This window comes from Coffea arabica, chromosome 5e (genome assembly GCF_036785885.1).
Source record: "Coffea arabica cultivar ET-39 chromosome 5e, Coffea Arabica ET-39 HiFi, whole genome shotgun sequence".
NCBI classification, from domain to species: Eukaryota; Viridiplantae; Streptophyta; class Magnoliopsida; order Gentianales; family Rubiaceae; genus Coffea; species Coffea arabica.
This window is the reverse complement of record NC_092318.1, coordinates 39,672,659-39,696,603: the sequence shown is the minus strand read 5'-3', so window position 1 is coordinate 39,696,603 and position 23,945 is coordinate 39,672,659. Positions and strand designations below refer to the sequence as shown.

At 34.5% G+C, this 23,945-nt stretch overlaps 3 protein-coding genes across 3 annotated transcripts; 1 reads left to right on the top strand and 2 right to left on the bottom strand.

Annotated features, from left to right (window-relative positions):
• The first annotated feature begins 275 nt into the window (after positions 1–275).
• Positions 276–2,395, top strand: LOC113687342 (putative F-box/FBD/LRR-repeat protein At3g23955). The gene is made up of 5 exons (XM_027204969.1): positions 276–701; positions 826–944; positions 1,071–1,227; positions 1,829–1,984; positions 2,129–2,395. Exons 1-5 carry the CDS (start codon positions 276–278, stop codon positions 2,393–2,395), a joined length of 1,125 nt encoding a protein of 374 aa, XP_027060770.1.
• A 6,474-nt stretch (positions 2,396–8,869) lies between these two features.
• Positions 8,870–9,892, bottom strand: LOC140007006 (uncharacterized). The gene has a single exon (XM_072049684.1). The coding sequence runs from the start codon at positions 9,890–9,892 to the stop codon at positions 8,870–8,872; it is 1,023 nt and encodes a 340-aa protein (XP_071905785.1).
• Positions 9,893–17,336: 7,444 nt separating this feature from the next.
• LOC140007005 (cysteine-rich receptor-like protein kinase 10) lies at positions 17,337–23,619 on the bottom strand (the record flags this gene model as incomplete). Its single annotated transcript, XM_072049683.1, has 5 exons — positions 17,337–17,695; positions 22,119–22,269; positions 22,396–22,633; positions 23,161–23,371; positions 23,464–23,619. Coding segments are annotated over 5 exons (1,089 nt in total), but the record flags the coding sequence as incomplete, so codon positions are not given.
• Between the last annotated feature and the right edge of the window lie 326 nt (positions 23,620–23,945).

Here is a 23,945-nt window from a genome sequence, read left to right as displayed (position 1 = left end):
ACCTTTTGAGTTCCCAAATATGCTTATGTATGGTTTAAGCATAGTACCACTGAAAAGTCAGTTTTGGTTTTTCTTGTTGCCAAATACATTGAATTATTATTTAAGCCAAGAACAGTGTCAATTGCAACTAAGCAGCCCTTCCATTTTCCCGACCAACTTACAAATATGGAATTCTGGCTTCCAACCATTGAAGGAATCAACCAACCAATTTCAGTTCTAACTCAAAATCCAAGTCATCTTAGCTAGTTTCAGGTCTAAGTTGAAAAATTGGAAGTATGGACCAGAAAAGAAGTCGAAGCAAGGAATTATTGACGGGTAAAAAGGATAGAATCAGTCAACTTCCTGAAAGTATTTTGAGTCACATCCTATCCCGTTTACCAACAGAGGATGCTGTTAGAACTAGCGGCTTGTCAAGGAAATGGGAGTACAAATGGACTTCCATTTATAACCTAACCTTTGATGATGGAAAGAGATTTCGATACTCACCCAGGAGGAGGAAATGGAAACGGCAGAAGCAGCCTAAAAAAACAGATTTTATGAACTTTGTGGACAGAGTTCTTGCTCTTTCTAAGAATTCATCAATCAAAGAGTGTCACCTTTTGTTTCTAGACGTGTATGATCCATTTCGTATGAAAACTTGGATCACTGCTGCTCTAGGCGCTGATGTCCAGAGGCTTTTTATTTCATATGCTGGGGTCTTGGTATTTCCTCGTTGGTTTTTCACATCTGATTCTTTGAGGGAATTAACTCTGCAAGATCAAAATTCCGATGAATATGTCTTACTCAAACCTTCGTATCTTGGATATCCATGATGTTGAATTTCAGAAAGATGACCCTTCTAGCCCCCTATTTCTTACCTTCCCTGTCATTGAAGAGTTTCTGTCATCGGATTGCAAATGGAGGAATGTGAAGATGCTTAAAATAGAGGCGCTAAGGCTTGCTAGGTTTGAGATGACAGGCTACATCTTTGAAAATGATGGATGAAATGATTGCAAAATCGAGATTCGTGGGAGTAACCTTGCAAAATTCAAATGTAGTGTTGATAAGTTTGCCAGTTTCTATTTTTCTAGCCAATCAAAACTTGTTGATGCATCTCTACAGTATTGGAAACCTGACATGAATGATGATATTAAGCAAAGAAGCAAGACAGGTTTTCAAGCCTGTATGATCTTGACACGATTCTCTGCTTTCATCAGATTCCTAGAACTATCTACTGATCTGATCCAGGTAAAGATTCTCCTTTATGCCAGTTTCTAAATCTCACCTAATTTAAGCAACTTTGTTCCTTTACAATTGTTCAGAATTTAATTTTGCAATTACTCTTGCTATTGTCTTTCATTATTCACGGAATTTGAGACTCTAGATAAGAATATGGATGCAAGCAACAGGCTCAGCCTTCGACTTGTCACGACTCATGAGTGAAGATGTCATGCCATTCTGATAAATGATTAGCTACATGATGTACATGATCTTGCTAGAAAATACCGTTATGCCTTTTTCTTGTGTTGTATCTTGACTGATGCTTACAGCTGTAAATAAGCCTAATCAAACCAAACATCATACTGTTCAAACTTCTTTGATTATTCTAAAAAGCTTGAAATTGTTTTTGAGCTTTCGTTTTTTATTTATCAAGCTGAGGTTTTACCGAGGCAAGCTTGAGTAGTTTTACCTATAAATTCTAACGAGCCCCAGCTTGAAAGTTGATGCAATTCAAGTTTAACTTGGTTAGTTAGCAATCTCTTATTGAGCTAAACTAATTTCAAGTATCGAATAGTTGGTTCTCTTTTCAGCCTTGCTAATGCTAGCTTAATTGCCTTATCTCCTCAAGGTGCTTGCTGATGCGAATCCACGATGTCCTCCTAATTTCTTTTATAAGCTTGCCCACCTCAAAGTGTATTCAGCTAGCATTGCAATTCAGTGTGATGCAGCGCTGATAAACTTCATGAAAATGGCACCAGGTCTTGAATCACTTACATTTACGGGGGTAAAATAAAGATTAGCTTTTCCTTTTTTTTGTGTTTTTTTTTTGCAGGCTTCATAAACTTTTGAGTTTATGTGCTTTGGTGGTTCCTTGATGTTTAACCTGTAGTCCTTTTCATTGTCTTCCTCGTTTAACTTCGTTAAACAGGAATTTTCGAGGCAAGCTGCTGACGACTATGATCAAATTCAATTGTTGCCTGGATATCTATCTTTCCTCGAGGTAGTCAAACTGAAATATTCCTACTCTCCTAAGCCAACGGAGAGTACTTTGGTGAAATTTATTCTGCGGAATGCTGCACAGCTTAAGGAGCTGTTGATTTGTTCACAACATGAAGGCCATAAGGTGGATGAAGTTAGAGATCATCTGTTCAAGTGTTCTAGAGACTTAAGAATTGTGTCGATACTGTCCCTTTGAAAGTTTCAGTGTCTATTAGCTCCAAAAGAATTCAGGATCTTCAAGTCAAATTGCCATTACAAAATGGTAAAGGTTCTGACTGAGAAATTTGCCAAGCTTCTTATTGTCTTTTGAGCTCCTGTTATTCATTAGTTTATACAGCTTCAGATTTGCAGATTAACCTTCACTAATCTAGATTTCATTTCCCTTTCCAAGTATCTCCTTGTACAGATTTATTAGGTTGTCCTTTTTTCTTGGGCAGGTTTTATTTGGTTGTCTTTCCTTTTGCTTTTGCCTATTTTCATTTCCTCTCTTTTGCTGTTTTTTGAAAAGGTCGTTTCATGATTCGAATTTTGCCCTTTGCTAATGTTCAAGAATTCAATAGTGAAAATTAATCATCATGAAACTTATACTGTGGACAATTTTCATTTACAAACGGTTCTAAACCGGAGAAGTCCAATCTCCAATCCGGCCTCCTTTACCTGGAATGTGATGAAATTGATTGTTTTACCAGATTGAAATGTTACCTTGCAATGAGAATTGTTTTCAAATTACCTATAAGTATATATGTAAATTGACTTTCTACATTAATTAAAATAAAACAAAAATCTTTAGCCTTGAAATGACCATCTTCCTTTAGCTAGTGGAGGCACATCTGTCATTTAATAAGACAAAAATTAAACCTTGTTAAAAATATGATTACTAAAACTGTGGCTTCATTTGGATTAGTCTATTTTTTCACAAACTATTTTTGTTTGTAAAATCTACAATAACAATCTCCAAAACCAACTCCAAAGGTACACATTTCAAATATACTTATAAAAACACAAACAAATTTTAAAAAATCCTACCATCTTTTCTTCTTCCACTCGCCACTGCCATCACCCTCCCATCTTCCCTCCTTCACCGCCACCACTGCCCCTTCCCCCCCCCCTCAAGATTCGAGCCTTGAACCTAAATGCAGTGGAAATTCTAAGAGCGCTCTTCTAACTATAGGTCAACTTCAATGGTTGCAACGTGAAGGTTGCTACTAGCCAACTGAACACTTGTCACCACAAGTAACTGGACAAATTAAAGGAAGATGAAAAGTTTTCACCAAGATGATTGAAATGAAATTATACATATGTTTGTCCGTCACAGTAAGGGGTGTTAATTGGGCCTTATAAGTTGGATTTTGAAAAGTTTAAGTTTTTCTTACAGAAATAAAGTAGAACCTTAGGGCCTAGGGACTATCTTTGGGCGCTCATACTTGGCTTACCAGGATGCAAGAATTTCTGGCCCAATTCAAGCTTGGCCCAAACTCACAATTAATTGATAATTTTAAAAATAATATGCATGTAATATTTATTTTATTTTAGGAAAAATCATTCAAAACATCTTTCATATTTTGTAAAATAATTTTTTTGTCTCTCACTTTTAAAAGTGTAATTTTACGTTCCTTACAAATTTACATTGATCAAATTTAGTCCTTACCTAGGTTTTCGACTAATTTTTTGCCGGAATCCATTATGTGCCTTGCACGTGATCATTTTTTAAGGGCAAATTGTCAAATCGAATTTTATATAATTCGATTCATAATCTCTCACATTTCACAAAATAAATTTTTTCATCTCTCATATTTAACAAAATGAATTTTTTCATCCTTCATATTTATCAAAATGGATTTTTTCATCCCTCATTGATCATGTGTGCAATAATTTTTTTTAAACACATGTATATCTATTTGATTTCACATGAGAAGTATGAATAACATGTCATATATCTCTATTTGATTTTACCTGGCAAAATCAAATAGAGATATATGACATGTTATTCATACTGTTCAGGTGAAATTAAATACATATATACATGGATTTACAAAAATGTTAGTTTTTCATTCATATTCATTTCGTTTAACTCAAAAATTTAAAACAAATAAGACATTTAATCCTAAATATTATCAAGTGTTTATATCGAATTAAATTCGGACAGAAAAAACAAACAAAGGAAAAGTATGACAAAAAGAAGTAAGTGATTGGCATTCCAAATTTTAAGGCAATCACAAGACCAGTAATTTAACTATTGGTCTTAAAAGTGGCGAGAAGAAATTTCATATTTAAACTGCAATTTGTTAGCATGACTATAATATTATTTAAGTTAGAATCCATTAATTAGATGGACTTATTATACAACTCCATAAATAAATTATTACCAAAAGAGAAAAGTCACAAATATTGAATAGGTTTAGATAGTGAAATCATCTAAATATTTACATGGTTTAAAATAAAATTGTTAGTTTTAAACCCCTGTATATATATGTTGAATAGCATATGTACAATTACGATTAACCTGTTTAAGTAAAATCAAATAAAAATATATTAAATGTTATTCATACTATTCAAGTGAAATCAAATAGATATATATATGGATTTAAAGAAAAAAAAATGCTATTGGTGCACATGATCAATGAGGGATGAAAAAATCTATTTTGAAAAATGTGAGGGATAGAAAAAATTCATTTTGTGAAATGTGAGGGATGAAATATATATATATATATGGATTTAAAGAAAAAAAAATGCTATTGGTACACATGATCAATGAGGGATGAAAAAATCTATTTTGAAAAATGTGAGGGATAGAAAAAATTCATTTTGTGAAATGTGAGGGATGAAATAATTCATTGTATAAAATGTTAGGGACAAAAAAATTAATTTTGCAAAATGTGAGGAACTATGAATCTGATTATGTAAATTTTGATTTGACAATTTTGCTTTTAAAAAATAATCACGTGCAAGGCACGCGGTGGATTCCAACCAAAAATTAGTCAGAAACCTAGGTAGGGACCAAATTTGATCAATGTGAATTTGTAAGAGATGTAAAATGATACTTTTAATAGTGAGCGACGAAAAAAGTCATCTTGAAAAATGTGAAGGATGTTTTGAATAATTTTTCCTTTATTTTATCATTATATATAAGTCATAAACTATTTACATTATAATATATAATTATTAAATAACATACATCATTATGAATAAAAAATATGTGTTTATGTACTTGATTGGTCGAGTCGAGTTTTAATTGGGTTGAGACTCTTTAAACCTAAACTTGGGTCACAATTTAATCAGGCCTTATTTTGAGCTCCAACCTCAACCTAGCCCTATAGCCCAATGACATGCAAGGCTTGACTCGAATCATTTTGAATTGATCAGGCTGAGTTTAGGTTGATCCAGCTCCATTGATAACTCTAATCACAACCGCTATTTTTCACTTTCTTTGGATACAAAGACAGCTTTCTTGCTAGGCATTGAAGCCTTTGTTTTTTTTGAAAAAAAAAAATTTCCTTCTACTCTCTTAAAGCCAATATTATTACCAATTAATTTATGCTTCTCAGACAAGACTATTTCATACAGTTTATATTATTTTTCGTTTCATGACGGTTTTTTCAACTATTTATTGGTAAAATAATTATTTTTAAATACTCTATTTACTTAAAAATATTTCATCAAATAACGTGAGAAAATATTTATATGTGTGCACGACAAAAGAAGACATTCTACATAAACATTTTATGAAGAGTGCAAAAAACTAAGCAAGACTGTCTTCGTTATTGTGATAAGAAAAATAAGGGTTTATTTTGTATATTTTTAATTAGTGTATTTTATAGTTTAATTTTGGTGCATTTTAATTATTTTTATAACTAATTATTTAGATTTCTAGTGAAGTTTGTAGTTTATGGTTTAATTGTGAAAAATTGCATTTCTATGGATTTAAGTGGTTAAGATTTCATGTTTTTGTTGGATTTAATGATTCAATCATTAATTGGTGTGAAGTGAGAAAATATTTGGATGATTTTTGATGGTTTGAAATGATTTAAAGTGAATATGAAGTGCAATATATTCAAAAGATGAAATGAAATCAAATTCAATAGAAGGAAATTTCAACAGTTTTCACATATTTTGGTATTTTGGCTATAACTTATGTTATAAGCTTTGGATTGAGATGATTCTTAAATCATTTTGAATCTAAGACATAGATCAACATTTCATATGAAGAATTGAAATCCCGTTCAAGCATTCTCATGGTCAAAAAGTTGAATACATTCGTGCATTTATGCTATCAAAATAAAAAAACAAAGGTTTGACCAATTGAGGCTATTTCAGCCTATAGACATCCAAATGAGATGATTATTAATGCATTAGAAAGCTAACTCAAAGGGTTCCAACTTTTATATTTTGTGCAAAAACTAGTTTAGCATTGATCATTGAGAATTTGTAGCTCAAATTGATAAAAAAAAATATATAGAGCAATTTCTAGAATCATCAAAAATGTCCCAAACGTGAAAAGGAGCAGTTACGGGGGTTGTTACATGGCCTACCTAGCCCACGTAAATTTGATTTTCAGCTCTGCAACTTGCTCTATAACTTGCAACTTGTTCACATAATCTTTTTGGACCATTTTTCTGATCAAATTTGGTGGGAACTACCCAAGGAGATCATGGAGACTTCAAGAATCAACTTTTGGTGATTTCAAGAACCAATTTGCATCAACATTAAAATTACTACTTGGAGCTTGATTCTTCTATAAATAAGCCCTTCAAAACATATTTTTGCATAACTTTGAACGTTAGAGAAACTACACAAAATGTAGTTTTTTATTATCACTTCCTAGTTCATTAATGTCGTATACATTAGTATAGTTAGTTGCATCCAATCCTTGTATATAGCAAGACACAGATGAAGTTGAGGATGAAAATGGAGAGCTTAAAGTTCAAGTGACATGAGTCACATCTCTTCCATCACTCTATTTCTTGTATTGATATTTATTTTTAGTTATAATACAAGTTTGGTTTTTATTTTCTTAACTTTCATGTTTTGGTAGTTATATGCCTACAGGATGGATGAACTTCTATGATTGTTAAGTGAAGTTTGTCATAGTTATTTGAGTTTATTTCTTGAGAAAGCTATTAAGCACTTTTGCTATTTCAATCATGATTAACTTGAATCTATTAGTTGTGATTACCTAAAGATGTTGTTTCATCAACAACCATTGTGATTAATACTAATTCATAGAAGTGTTAAATCGAAGGAGTTAACTCACACTACAAGAAAATTGTTCATCAGTTACAACACAAAGTCATCACAGAACATACAAATATCGTCACAAATACCTTTTATTGACGACTTTTTGATCGTCACAAAGTCGTCACTAAATCCCCGTCGGTAAAAGTAAATAGTTTTCATTAGTGACGACTTTAAATAGAGCATTTTTGACAAAAGATCAAGTCGTCAATAAAACACTTCCAGATTGTCGTCACTAATGACAACTATTTAGTGACGACCTGAAATGTCGTCACTAAATAGTTGTCATTAGTGACGACAATCTGGAAGTGTTTTATTGACGAATTGACCTTTTGTCAAAAATGCTCTACTTAAGGTCGTCACTAAAAAGCACCGAAAGCCATTGTATATAACTATTTTACTGACAATAATTGTCGTCACAAATTTAGTTTAGATTTAGTGACAGTCTCTGTTGTGACAAGGAGTTTTTATTTTTTATTTTGTGACAACTTTTTTTTGTCATTAGATAATTTCTCAATAGCTTAATAGTCATAATTTGGCCTGTAATCATTGCTAAATCATTGATTTTAAACAAACCTTACAAATAAACATGAACGATTGATAACCAAAAGTATTTGCATTAGATTACATGGTAATAATATAGTATTCTCAAATGCCAAATTCAAGTGTACATTACCCAACTAATGCCTACAAAAATAACATTTGTCCAAAATATCATTGTACATAAGGTACATTTACAAAAGCAATCACAGTTTAAGAAATTGAAGAACATCTAAATGAACCACTCCATGAGCAAAAGGCAATTTTGTCTTCAACATTCTTCAACCATAACCATAGATATCTTCCAAAAGCTAGTATGAATAGCATTTATCTGTCATAAAAGAGTAAAAGAAGTAGGTAAGGGGAGGAGTACAATAATAAAGAACAAGTAATGAGACTTAGATTATTAAGACAAAAATTACAATTCATTAAGAACCTCATATAATTTGGGCCCACATATTACAACACCAGCAAGAAGTTAGAAATCACAGTCCAATCTATACAAATACAACACTGCATAAGCTCAACTAAAGAGCTCTCTAAAACAGTTTTTTTTTTATTTTCTTTCTTCTTCTTTAAATAGCTCAACTTATTGAACAATTAAATTGGACTCCCACAGTAATTATTGTTTAATCTTTATGCTTTTGGTTGTTTATATATTAAAACACAGAAAGCAACTTATTGTACGAGGTGTGAATACAGGAGGTACTAGCCCTCTTTGATTTTAGGAGTTTATGCTTCATAAATCATGAAGGAAACAATGCCTCTGTAGGATTAAACTGTGCAAAGAGAATAAGCTATTTGCCTCACAATGTGAAAGTGAAGACCATCTAAACAGGTGAAACCAATCAAAGTTCACAAACGCCCCCTTTGCATTATATTCATTTCTTTCAAGTCACTACATAGGCAAAAAGAAGATTGCTATCATGGTTCCAAAGGGATTAAAGCCATCACTAGCAAGTCCTAGCCTCACATTTCTAGGATCTTCAGCGAAGGACTTGTGATTTCTATCAAAATCCTTCCAAGCTAATGAATCAGCAGGGTGTCGCATCATGTTCTCATTATCTACACGTCTCTCCTTATGCCACCTCATATCCCGAGCAATCTCTTTGTTCACAAACAGTCTTTGCAGCCTTGGTTTTAATGGAAAATAACACAACACCTTTCTAGGTATTTTGGAATTTGGAGATTTATACCGCGATGCTTTACATTTTTCATTTGGACAATGATCAAAGCCTTTATTTTCATTCCAAAAAAGTGCGCAATCATTTTCACAGGCGTGGATCTTTTCACACTTCAGCCCCAACTCACGGATGAAATTTTTTGCTTCGTAATATGAACTGGGAATCAAAGCTGTAGGAAATACTTGATGCAAGAACTTCAGCAACATATCAGTAGATTTACAAGTCCACCGATTCATTGTTTTCAAGTGGAGGATATGGACAATAAACGAGAGTTTTGAATACTTTTCACAGCCCGGGTATAGAGATTTTTCAGCCTCCAATAATAATCTGAGAAACCTACTTGCTTCTCCTTCTTTCTCGGTACAAGCACCCGTATCAAGTTCCGGTGAATGTCTCCAACTCTCACCAAAGTTAGCAACTCCTACATCATTTAACAGCTCCTCCATACTGTCAAAGTCACTATCGTTGTCATTTATTTCTATGTCATCATTCTCATCATCAGATTCAAACCCTTCGCCATGATATATCCACCTAGTATAACTATCAACAATTCCTCGACACAAGTGATTGGCCATGACTTCCTTAGTTTGATCCTCAAAATTATTGCATACTTTGCAAGGACATGGCAGTTTACAATTAGGATCCTTGCCTAGAAAAGCAAACTTAATAAATTCATCAACTCCATCTAAATACTTGGGGTCTAGGTAGTTCTTAATAGCCATCCAACTCCTATCCATATTGTTGCAGCCCTTTATCCTACCATAAAGAATATGACCGCCACATTATATAGAAAACAAATGCAATGTAATACGAATTAAATTTAAACTCCTCAAATACCAGCAATGGGATCCAAGGTGTAAAACACATTTTTAGCAAAAATCAACCATCTCAAGTACAAATGCATTAGTAAGGCAACAAACTAAATAGAATCTGCAGCCATAGTATACATGCAAAAGTTTGGCAAACAAAAGATAAAGCCATAACATGAATAATCAATTTCATAGGCTGATTTTGCTAGCTAACAGCACACTACATGGTAAAGGGAAGTTGCCCAACGCAGAAATAATAGAAGAGTAAAGCACAAATATAAAAAGCAAAACCTGAATAATAGTAAGAAGGAACAGTACCTGAAACTCAGACCACTCAATTGGTTTCCTTTTCCTACCAAGAACAGGAGCTATTTGCAATCTTAGCACCGCTCCAGATGCAGCAGTATGTGCCTTTACAAGAACCTCCTTATATCTGGTCTGAAATGCAACTGGGAGAAAACGTCCAGTGCTTTTGTCACCAACCTTGTTTATCAAGAATATCCCCAATTATATGGTAAGCCACTAATGTCTTGTATAATTAGTGGTAGGAATTAAGTCTTCAGATTTAATTCTAGAGAGAGAGAGAGAGAGAGAGAGAGAGCGAGACATTAAAGTATGTGAGTTTGATTGAAGCAATAATAATTTCTAGAAGATATTTTCATCTATCTCATGTGTCGGTTCATTTAAGGCTAGGAAACTGATTCGCAGCAGAAATTTATTCACATGTTCAGATGTAAAATAACTCACACAGTCAACTTACTAGAGTTATGTTTTCTTTCTTCTGTTTTCTATTTTAAATGCCATTTTTCCCACCCTGAACCTTGAGATACAACCAGAAAAGTATATCTGGAGAATTTTTTTTTTTTTGCATAATAAGATGAACAAATAGCTCCTCCAGTTTGAAATGTTTGATACATATCTTTCCAATATCCAGCATTAGACATTGAATGATACTGTGTTACATATATGAAGTTGACTTTTGACCCAAAAAAAAAAAGCATCATACATTCTGGAAATGTTGTATGTAATGTATTGCTAAAAAAACACCAAGATTCACCATTGCTGGTGAATCTCTGATGCCCAAACTCAGGCATAACCCCTGATGCCTTTTCTGATTTTCAAGCAAAAACTCTAAAACAAATTAAAATACAATTTCAAGAGGCCAAATTCAGTATGCCAAATTTATAAACCTATTTTTCAATCAAGAAAACTATGGATGGCCACTAGCAATCAACATGTTCCTATAGGAGGGAAAAGACAGAGCAAGAACAGGAGAGACAGAAGGCGGAAAGGAAGGTAGGCAAGGAAAGCATCAAAAGGAACAGATATCAGGCAATAAGAAAATGGAGTCTGGGATATGCCTTTGGTTTGGGCAGTATAAATAAAGATAACCCTAGTGGGGGAATCAAAATGTTAGTGCCCAGTTTATGAATAAATCCCATAGATTGGGCCAATGAAAGCCTTAGATCTATTTCTAGAAGCCTTGCAAACACCATCAATCATTATCAGTCTATCACTCTTTTTGCCCATGCCTTAGTTCCAGACCCCCTGACAAGCAACTAGTATGCAAAAGAAACACAAAAAGAAATCAAATAAATCAAGGACTCCATCAAAAGAGAACAAATATAATCGAGGGCACCAATAGGAAACCTCGGCCAAACTAGACTGGTTTCTAGTCAATTTCTTCGCTGGCTTTCACCAAGTTTCATAGACTTTTAGTCTTCTCTGAGTTTGCATTCGACCAGATCGAACAGCTGAAAATTCCTGGATGAACCAATTGAACCATTCAAAGGTTGAATATTTCCTAGGCAGATTTCCTGCAAAAAATACATAACTCAATTACCTAATTAAAAAATAAAACCCACCATTAAAGGAAAACCATGGCTGTAACATGCCAAATTTATCTTCTTTTTCTGCTGCATTAGGGAAGCTAAAGAACAAGTTTTACTTTAAAAATATGTCTGGTGACGTTAAAATCTTATTGAGGTTCAATTACTTACTGAAGGGATTATGAGCAAAAAATATTAGGGATTTTGGGCAGAAATTTTGGGCTTGCTATTACCACAATGAGCTTCTAGCTGTAACTCCTTCATTTTGCTCTACAATCACAGGTTTGCTATTATTGATATATGCATAAGAGACATGAAGCATTGGTATTCAGTTGAAAGTGATATTCTTAGAGGGGTTCAAATGCAACCAAATAGGGACTTAACTGAATGAATTATGGATGTTTTAGGGTCGAATTACGAAGTTCAGGAACTCTGGGGCTAAATTACAAAAAAGAAAATGGAATGACCGGAATTGTAAATTTAAGCAAACGATCGTCTTCCCCAAGCAGATTAGGCATCAATCTTCTATTTAGACCTTCACTCGGGCATTTTAACAAACAGTACATGGGCATAGAAGGATCCAGTAATTTTTGCTCAATTGGGACTGTAATTAGCCCCTCAAAATTTGTCAAAACACAAGAGATTTCAGTCCAAACAACATACAATAGCATACAATCTAAAATCGTTAGCAATCAACATGAAGTTGGCACTGAACAAACGCACGGCAAACATGCTTTGAGATTTTTCAATGTTCATACTAAAAATGGAAAACTAAAATTCAAAGAAGGCAGACGGCTTACAGCGTTTGCTTGGCGAAGTCTGCAGGCGATGGTGATGGTCGAAGGAAGGTGCGAATGATCAGGCGGCTGTAGCTGCCATGGTAGCCGCGCTGGAGCTGGGCGCCAGTGGTGGGTGGCAACATGAAATCGAGGAGCGACAGTGAGAGAGAAAGGCCGTGCGGGAAGGGGAGATGAGTCAGGCAGCTAGGCGGCGCACGAATGGAGGTGCCGTGGCGGAACTTGGAGGCGGCGGAAATTGGATGAGAGCAGAGTGACGGCAGCTATGGAGATTGCGCGCTGTGATGGCCGATGAGCGGCTGTTGCTCTGTATTTTCTTTGTGTCCCCTCTAGGCCAAGACCTTTCTCTGTTTCTGGTTTCACTTCCTCAATCACCAGCCCCCAAATGAAACTTTAGTCTTTTCCTTCGTTCCCCTGCCGACGTCCCCCTTTTCTTCCTCGACATAAATAGAGGGGGCAAAAGATTGGAAAAAAAAAGGAGAGCTATGATAGCATCTAATAATCAAGAGCTGCTAAAAGATTTTGGGCAGAAATTTGCAAAAAATATTGTAGAATATTAGGGATTTGGAAAAATTGGGGAAAATGTATAAGAGAGAGAAAAAGGAACCTTTCCAATGAAACCCTTGCCCTTTAATGCTGGACAGCCATGGTGATGCTAGTGAGAAGCCAGAGAACGGATTTGTTGTGTGGGTGAAGGTATCAGGTGCCGTGCGGAAGCTCTGTTTTGTGCTCAATACAGAAGCTTGTTTGTTTCAGCTCGGTGAAAGTTTGTGTTGCTCAAGTGTTCCGTTGCTTTAACTCAGACCAAGTGTTCCATTGCTTTTGTTTTCAGAATGTGTTCCGCTGCTTTGGTCTTTGCTTTGCTTTGGATATTGTTTTTGTTGCGCGGCACTTTCACTATGATTTGATCAAAATTTTGACTTCACTCATTTTCCCTCCATTTGATACCAAAAATCATGTTTTTTTTCTGGATTTGTAATATGGTTTGAACCATAGATTTTAATGCTATAGTATTATTCTTTATTTTTTAGCAAAAAATAAAAATTTTCATCAACATAGGTGGCAAAATTTGTTAATTCCATATAATTGAAAATGTACTTTTATAATTTGCTAATATTTTATACTAATTTCTTATAATTGCAGCACTAAAGAACATCATGTAATTGAAAATAATTAAACTCAAATTATATGGTCATAACATAGTTTCAATAAAAATAATCATTTTTCCAACATTTGAGACCAATCGTCATGCTTTTTTTTTTATTTTTAATTTGGTTTGAAACATAGATTTTATTGCTATAGTATTATTCTTTATTTTTTAGTACAAAAACACAAATTTTCATCAATATAGGTGGCAAAATTTGTTAATTACATATAAGTGAAAATGTACTTTTATAATTTGCAAATATTTTAGCCCTGCAATTTTTTATAATTGCAGCACTAAAGTACATCATTAATTGAAAATAACGAAAGTCAAATTCAATGGTTATAACAGACTTTCATTAAAAATAATCAAATGCTATTAATAAGACATTATTGTTAAGTCAAAATCAAAGAAAATTTAGTGATGACATAATGTTATCACTAATTTATTCAAGATTATAATGACAAGAAAAGTCGTCACTAATTAAATTGCTAGTTTTTAATATTGTCAATTGCTAGTTTTTAATACTTTTGTGAAAATATTGATAATGGTTGAGAAAATTTTGTTACATTACTGCAAGTGATAAATGTACTTTTGTTCTTTTTCAAACATTTATTTTAATGTTTAATTTTGTTTAAAACTATTGTACTAGTATAGATTTGCAAGACAAAACTTAAGTTCTCAATAGTTAAAAAATTCATTACAGAGAAAACACAAAGTAGTAGTTGCAAAATGTGTATAAATTACAGATATTTTAATGTGTATAAATTACAGTTTATTTTAATGTTGAATTTTGTTTGAAACTATTTTACTAGTATAGATTTGCAAGACATAGATTTATGGGTAATTTCTTTTTTTTTTTTTGCTTTCACATATTTAATTTATGTTAAATACAAAACCTACCAGTTTCCCTTTCATAAAAATATTAGTGCAACACTTTTTGAATTTTACTTACAAACATTTATGTATTTAACATAAATTAAATGATTCAGAGTGAAATGCCCATAAAGAGTAGAATATTTGTTCATGTAATGGAGGAAACCCACAAAGAGTTAGTACTTTATGGGCCATTTCTTTTTTTAAAAAAATTTAATTTATGTTGAAAAGATAACCTGCCAGTTTTCGTTTTGTAAGAAATCAGTGTAACACTTTTTGAATTTTACTTACAAATATTTATAAATTTATCATAAATTATATGTTTGAGAGTAAAATGCCCATAAAAAGTTGGTACTTTGAATAGATAATGCTCATTTGCCTATAAACTACACTCCCTGAAGGCTATTTTGTTAATTACTTTGTAGTACTTTGCTATTTCTTTGCTAATACTACTTGGCATGTAGTACAAAGGATAAATCTGACATAAATTTCTTATTCCATTGATAAAAAGACCTGCCTGCCTTATAACTATTGTAATGAAAGATATATCTTTAGAGTTTATAACAAATTATTACTTAAGTTTGAGAAAATTATAAAATATTTATGCATAGTTTATCAAGATACCATTCGCAATTTCCTAAAAAAAAAATAGGGGCCAAATTGTAAAAGCTAGGGTGCCATAATAGAAATAATAAAATTGGTATATTACATATGGGGGTTAAATTGCAAAAGTTAGAGTGCCATAGTAGAATTAATGAAATTGGTGAATTACATATGGGGCTAAATTACAAAAGTTAGGGAGTAATAATAGAATTAAAGAAATCGGTGCACTACATATGAGGCTAAATTGTAAAAGTTAAGGTATCACAATGGAATTAATGGAATTTTTTACAATATTTGGGGCTAAATCGCAAAAGTTAGGTGGCACAGTAGAATTAATGAAAGTGACTTAGAAATAAGTACTTTAAACAGTGACGATTAATTCTTGTCACTAAATCCAAATCGGTAGAGTGACAGTGACGATATTAGAAGTTGTCACTATATAGATCATTTTAGTGACAACTTTTTCAATGTCGTCACTGAAGACTTAGCTGCTTTGAGCAATTATGACAACTTTCCTTGTCGTCACTAAACAACCACGTTTTGTGACGACTTTTGTCGTTACTAAAAAATGTTGTCACTAATGACCATATTTCTTGCAGTGTAATTTGTGACGAAAATAACGGGTCGTCACTAAACATTTAGTTGTTTTGATGCAATTGTGACAACTTTAGGTGTCGCGACTAAAGAAACTCCTTTTGTGACAACTTATTGTCATCACTACAAAATGTTGTCACTAATAATTTTTTTTTTAGTGATCAGTGACGACAACAAAAAGTCGTCCGTAAATAGGCCAAGCAATAGTGATGATGTTCTTAATGTCGTCACTATTGTGTGTTCTAAACACTCCCGCGCTCTTGCTAAATCTTGGCGGGAATTTACTAGTGACGACTTAGAAAAGTCGTCACAAATGAGTTGGCTCCCATTAGAGGTTTGTGACGAGTTAGAAAGTCATCAATAAAGGATCCACTTTTGTGACAACTTTTTTTCGTCACAGAGAAAAGTTGTCACTGATGACCAATTTTCTTGTAGTGTCACTATTGTAGGGTTACACATTTGTGATTTTGATAGCTTGTTCCACGTAATTTCATATAATTTAATCAATATATAGCTAGTTTCATATCATGTTAATAGGTATGGGATAGTTATAGATACGGTTAATACATCAGCGATAGCATGTATCACATATATTTGAAAATTATGTCATAACTAACAAAAATAATGAATTCAATTAATCGGTTATTTTATTTGCATAAGTAGATAGGAATTCCATAACACTAAACATATTTGCTTGTCTATTTTTACTATTTGTATTGCATCTTGTTAGTGTAGATCTATTTGCTTTATTCGTAATAATCTAAATAATAGAGAAGCTCGAATAACACCGGTAGTTGACAATATTTCATGTGGGATCGACATCTAATATTCCCTGTATTCAATAAATGATTTGTATACTTACACAAAATGGGATCTTTAGACTTTTAAAATTTGGTGTGAAGTAAAAGCCTCGTCGAAGAACCAATTCACAGCAGAAGCTTTGCCGATGTTGTGGAGTAAATTGTTACAAAACATGTTTAGTTTTACTACTTCAACTATATATTCCAACTTGTTTTTGTCCAAAATATACAGCTCAAAGACTTGGGACCACGAATCATTGGTAGCATAATTTGTTACTTGAGGAGGAAACATTTGTTCTAGGCATTTGACTCCTGTTGAAGACTTCTACTATCCCGCACTATTTCAGATAATTCCCATCACAGTTTCTAGTTTAAGTTTATACCAAAGTATTATTTTAAACAATGACCCTATGATTCTTGCTCTGATACTATGATAAAGGAGACAACAATAGGGAAAATATAATTGACAGACTCAGTTAGGAAGCCATCTTTGCTACATATAAATGATAAAAGCCAACTTTGCTCAAGACATGTTGTCTATTTGAAAAAAAGAAAAAAGAAAAATTTCAAGTGCAACAACAACTTGCATTTTTCTTTCAAGCACATCCTTAAATCCTCAAGGTGCGAGAAGTCAATCACTGTGAAGAAGCTAATTTACAACACTAGTGGAGAAAGATACCTTCCTGGTAAATGAGTCATGCAACAAACACGACAACGTGGTGTTATTCCCAACCAGAGTTGGCCTATTTCTTCCTCTATCTGGGGTATGGTTCAGTAATTGTTGCCTCATTTACAGAGCTTGGAATTGAAATTCTTTCGGTATTAGATTGCTCAACTTCCACCTCTTCCACCATGCTTTCCGTTTCATGGCACCGGAAAACTGCTGGACGACGTGGAGTTGGTAGGGTAACAGAGCTATTATTGAGCATATTGACCACGGAAGCCACTGTAGGTCTTTTACTGACATATTCTTCAACACATAGTAAGCCTAATTGGATGCATTGAATGACTTCATTTTCGGCAAAAGAATCTCCAATACTTGAATCCAGAAAGGCTAAAGGTTCGCCACGTCTCCAATGCTTCCAAACCTTTTTGAAATAATTCAACTTATAAGGAGTTCAACATAAAAACTTCAATTTAATTTGCTCAACCATGCGTGTCACAAGCAATGCCACCTTTCCAATAGGCATCAGTAAATGCTCTACATTCAAAGTTTAACCACACAAAAGGTTTAAAATCGCAACCTTACTTTCCATCCTTTTATATGGTCTGTCAAATTAGTTAAAATGACTTGTAAAAAGAAAAGGAAGCAAAGGACGAATTTTGAACCACATAAAAACTATTCTTTACTAAAATTTTGAACCACTCTACTGTGTGTAACTACGAACAAAGCACGCATGATAAGGCCTAATGGCATCATGACGGTGTGTGAGGACTCGAAAATCTACTATTTTTAAAATCCCTAATTTTGGTTTAATTAATTATTTATTTGAATTTTTGCCACGAATAATATTTTCTAACCTTATTAGACCTAAGTACATGGTTTTATAGTTTCGTTATATTTTTAAAGCGTCTCATTTCAAGAATTTTTTTTCTTAAAAGCTTGATTAGTGAAAAGTGAAAATGTGTCTGAAAAACTTTAGCCAATTGGGAGTACAATAAGCTCAAAAATTTGAGACATATACAATGGTCCTAAAATAGGCAATTTTAGGTTTAAAAACTCAAGTGATAGTTAGTAGTACGATCGTTATAAGAATTTCTTGAAGGTTTCATTTTTTCGCGCCTAAATTGGAAATACGTGTTTTCACGTACGCGCTTAATTGAGGGATTTTGGACCATTATTTTGGGACAATTAAGAATGAATAATATTTATATGAATATAGGTGCCCTAGAGGTTTAGTGCACTAGTGCAACAAACTTAAGAGAAATCGAGCACAAAATGCGCGCGTAGGCGCACTATTTGCAATTGATTTTCTCCGCACTTAAACTATTAGACGATTAGCGTTCCTTATACGCCAAAGGGTCAGACCCATCAAGTCATTTCACCAAGCTCCATGGTCGGCTAGCAGCTGCAGAGAAACAACTGAAAACTTTTCCAACATTACCTCTACAAAACTCACTAAAATCACCACCAAACCTTCATAGATTCACACCAAACTTCACATACACTTAGCTCTTCACTTGGACAACACTTTGAGCTTCAAAAGGGAGGGGCTTTCACGGTTTCTTGGAGCTTCAAGGAGGGCCGAAATTCTGGTCTTAAGCACCAAGGAGGTATATAGTGATCTAACACTCTAAACTTAGTTTATAAGAGTAGGATTACACTTATGAGCTTGAATTTGCATATGGGTTGTGGTTATTGTTGGAAAAATTGGAAAAGTGGGCTCTATGAACTCCCAATCTTGAGTTGTTGCTGATTTTGTGCTTGATGATGTTTATAATGCTGGATTAGTGTTTAAATTAGTGGTTTGTTGATGGAAAATTGATGGAAACTCACGTTGGGTGCAAAGGCCAAATCTGACCATTTTGCCCCTGCTTTGTTCGGCCACTTTAATGCAGAAATTTGAGGATTTAATGGCTTGATTGTGTTGTTTACATGTTGTAGTAGTTGTGTAAAAATTTTCATTGAAAAATGTTGAGTTTTGGTTGGTCAAATGAATTTATTCCCAAAGCTAGTAATCTGGAAGCTGTTCACGTCATGGCCAGACCAGTATTCGTATTTCGTCCATAACTCCGTGTTCCGACGTTGAAATCAAGTGCGGCATTTGAAACTAGACATCCCCCTCTTTCCAACGGTATAAAATGCACGTTCTGGTTCCATGTGTGTGAACCGCACCACTCTTCTGAATTCAGCTGTTCTGTCTCTCTGTTCTGCTAGAATGAAATACAGAAGCTGTGACTTGAAACTCGATTTCGAGCTAGTTGTGTACCGAAATTCAAAATGATTTCTTCTGTGAAATTATAGCCCTATGAATCTATTTTCCAAAACTACCAACCATTCCCAATTCTGAGCTAAATTGAGTGAGTTATGATCAAAATACGACGACTGCCTCGTTTTTGAAAACTCTTAGATTTGGACAGATTAGATGTGAGACTTGTTGTGATCTTACTAAATGAATTTCTTGGTGCTAAACACCTACTAGATGTACCATGTAGGCTCCTTAGACTTTTCTTGCACAAATGAACCATGTTTGGAGGTTTCCTTAGCAGAATGTTTGGAAACGGGGAGAAATAGAGCTAAAGGCAGTTTTGCCTTAGTAATTTCAAAACTTTGGTTGATTGATTAACCACCTTACCGAAGGTATTTTTCCACGAAATTTGATAGAGAAATACCCTTCATATAGGAGTACCATACTAAAAAATTTGGTACCAATCCAAGTCCGTTCCGACACTTAACTAAAGGTCCAAAGTCGGAAATCCAAATCTGGAAAATTGTTTAACAGTCTTGAATTTTTCCCAACTTTGAGCTACCATATCTTGGTGCTCGAAACTCCGATTCTCGATCCGCTTGTTCTGTCCTAAACCTTACTTGCACCTCTAATTGAGCTATAAACTTCAAGGGCTGGTTTGCAACGGGTGAATTCTACCGAATTTCCAAAGTTAGCGAAAAATCAACCCCGGCTCAATCCTGGGTGATCTGGAACAGCAACTTTAAACTCATTTTTGAATACCTTCCATTTAGATTCATGGAACAGTGTCTTCTAAGAACATTTAGTACTTTCAAAAATGATTCCAACGGTACCAAGTTTATAAATTTTTGACTAGTAGAAAAGAAGTTATGATTTTTCAAAGATTTTACCAAAAATCGAAAATTCTGGAATTTCAAAAGAAATCCGCGCGGGAAGCATTTTTCTAGAATCCGGCCAGTTTCTGGCCGGATAGGCGGCCGGATTGTAGTTGGGATTTGAAAAAAATGAGGATGGCTACTGCCTCCAATCCGGCCGGATTGTGACGTGGCCAGCCCACTTACGATTTCGATCGTTCGTTTTCCAATCATTTCGCTTGTACTCGTTTCCAACCAATGATTCTAAGGATAATAATCCAATTTTTCGCGAGTCTTGCACCTTTTTACGAATCCAACTTCAAAGACAAACTCAAACGAAATTTTCTAGAATATTTCTGAACCCTACTCATGTTCAATCTTTCTCGCCACTTGGGGACTTATAGAAATTGTCTACTATTCGATGTTCAGGCACGCACGAGGACCTCCAAGAGGACCCTACCGTGAAAGTTTGAACTCTCAATCCAACCTACTTGCTTGCATATCTTGATGAGTGTCAAGTGTATGACTACTTGAACTCTATAGACTTGATTCATGCTTGACTTACCTGATTACATGCTTAGCCTATTTGGTTTGGAAAAAAAAATATGGAGTTGAGTGTATACTTAATCACACTCGTTCTCATTTGAAACAAATGACTCATGTCTAACATGCTTTGCCTGGTTTACATGACCTGAAATACATGTTTAAACCTGTCAAATGCTTGAATACATGACATAGTATGCCATGACTGCATACGTCGTTGGAATGAATCTCCTCGACACTTACATGATACATGGGGGACGCCCAAACTCATAGGCCGACCTTGGAACTCGAGCCGGCATGGGATTGGTCGGGAACCTCGATGAGCCATGAGATTCACATGATAAGCTTGATCTATTGAGAGATCTCGCTTGGCATACTCATGAAGTATCGCCTTATAAATGTCGTGCGGGTCCGAAGCGGTGTATGGTGGACGGATGAGAAGTAAGTGGTGAACTACGGATATGATAATATCAACCCGGTTGACGGAGAGTCATCACGGGAAGATATACGAATGACATGGGCAAAATGTGGAACTTAGCTCCTGAAAGCTACCATATCCTTGAATTGTTTCTGGTTACATTTTTGTTGGCGTTATTAATTACTTGCAAGCTATTACTTGAATTGTTATTTGGACTTGTTACCTAAACTATGTGCCTGCATGTGTGTTCTTGGCCTCACGAGCGTTTTTGCTCACCCTGTAGATTTGTTTTCCTTAACAGGATTGAACTTGGCGAGGTATTGAAGAACTCTTCCTGATACGCTTTTGTTTAGGGTTTCTATTACTCTTGGCTATGTCATGACTTTTGGGTTGTATTTTCGAAATCTGAATATAACTTTTGGGGCATGATGTATATTTGGAATTTATGATGGTTGTTGAACACCCGATGTGCGGGTTGGATAAGGGATGACTTTTATTAAACTTGAACGCTTTCGCATTTATTGTATCTAAGTTATTGACTCGTATTGTGTGGTCCGGTAATAAGGTTGAATGGAATTACTTGAGTCCTGGCGAGAGTTAGTCAGGCGTCCCGTGGATACCCTTTGATTCACCTTATGGAGAAGTGGGGGCGTCACACGGTGAAGATTCGCATTGGACATCTAAATATTTCCATTAGGGGTGCCAAGTTCAAATCCATGACTGCAATTGTGCAAAACCACAGAAAAATAATAAAAACAGTAGTAAAGGTTTTGCAATTCGCACTTACATAGCTTACGAGGTCTTCAGAATCTTCAGATTGTTGGAAACTACTATTTTTCTTGCCTGTAACCATTTCTAAAATAACAACCCCAAAACTGAATACATCTGACTTTATCGAAAACTGGCCCCGTCTCATATATTTAGGAGCCATGTAACCACTGCAAGCCACAATGATTGTTATAAACAGTACTAACATAAATGCAATGAGGCATTGAAATGGAAGTGTAGATAATTTTCTATAAAGATTCAAAGTCATAAAAAGATAGTATGGGCACAAAACTTACAATGTCCCAGCAATTCTATTTGTGTTTCCTTCAGATTGATCAACTCCACAAATCTTTGCCATGCCAAAATCTGCGATCTTTGGGCTCATATTTCCATCCAACAATATATTGCTTGCTTTGAGGTCACGATGAACAATTCTAAGACGAGAATCCTCGTGCAGATAAAGAAGTCCTTTTGCTATACCTCCTATGATATTGTAACGTCTTGACCAATTCAATGATCGCTTATTTTCTGGATCTACACAAATTTCAACACATTTGTGTTAGCATTGAGAATTACTACATCAATAGTTCCAGAAAGCGCAATCAAATAGGTAAATTACACTTTTGTTTCTTAAACTATGGACACGATCCTACTTTAGTTCTTAAAACTTCAATTTCGGGCAGTCAATCCTCGAAGTGTCCAATTGGTAATACTTTAGTATAATTATTTATGGAATTCTCAAAGTAAATGGAATATTTCGTCCTACTTTGATTAATACTTGCCTAATATTCCATTAGTTTTGATGATTGTATTAGCGATTGTACTAAAGTGTTACAAATCTGATATGTTAGGGATAAAGTTTCTAAAATTAAAGTTTAAAAACTAAAGTTAGAAAGCATCTATGGTTTAAGGATCAAACAAGTGGAATTCACCCCAATTAAACATTTGTCTACTAGCAATTTGTTATCTGTCATTTCCATAACATGGTCGAATCAAGTGAAATAGAACAAGATCAAATGGAACAACAAAATTACCACAAGTATATCTAGTTTCAAACTCACCAAAGAGGAAGTAGTCAAGGCTTTTGTTGGGGACAAATTCATAGATGAGTATCCTTTCTTCCCCTTCCAAGCAAAATCCCAATAGTCGAACTAGATTCCTATGTTGAAGCTTTGCGACTACTAGAATTTCATTTTTAAATTCTTCTGCACCTTGCCCTGAGCTCCTTGATAGCCTCTTAACCGCTACTTCTTGTCCATTACCAAGTACACCCTGAGTGAACAGGCATATTAGAATTTGATTAAAAGGTTAAACGTGTAGATATTCAAAGTCACAAAAGCAAATTAAATATTTCATGCAGAGACCTTGTATACACGACCAAATCCACCTTCGCCAATTTTGTTATCCACAGAGAAGTTATTTGTGGCAATTTGAATTTCAGTTAAGCTATACTGTAAAGATTCGGCCATTGAGATTTCAGCAACTCCATCTGTTGCCCCTTTAGAACTTGATATGCCCGATCAACCTGCAAAACAAAAGACAAAGAAAGAGAAGTAAAGTAATTTTGACTAGGTGAGACGCGGACTAGGTCGCTCTCTTAAGACGATTCACGCCCCTCTCGAGATTATGCCCGGTGTAGGAGGTTGATGACACGTCGCCTCTGGGATACAACAGCCCAGCCTATGCTGTTGCTTCTACTAAATCTACACAATTTAGAGAAACTAAAGCTCTTCTCAACACCTAACTAATGCCCAATAGAAGTGAGAGGAAGATAGTTTTTTGAGATAGCAAGGAAAGTGTCTAAAACTTGGTTGATAGTGGCCTCTATTTATAGGCTAGAATTTTA

Excerpts from the sequence above, each read along its gene's own strand:
- LOC113687342 (XM_027204969.1), top strand. The coding sequence starts at position 276 with ATGGACCAGAAAAGAAGTCGAAGCAAGGAATTATTGACGGGTAAAAAG. Across the intron at positions 1,228-1,828 it reads TATCTACTGATCTGATCCAG|GTGCTTGCTGATGCGAATCC; the intron begins GTAAAGATTCTC and ends TATCTCCTCAAG. Across the intron at positions 1,985-2,128 it reads AATCACTTACATTTACGGGG|GAATTTTCGAGGCAAGCTGC; the intron begins GTAAAATAAAGA and ends TTCGTTAAACAG.
- LOC140007006 (XM_072049684.1), bottom strand. The coding sequence starts at position 9,892 with ATGGATAGGAGTTGGATGGCTATTAAGAACTACCTAGACCCCAAGTAT.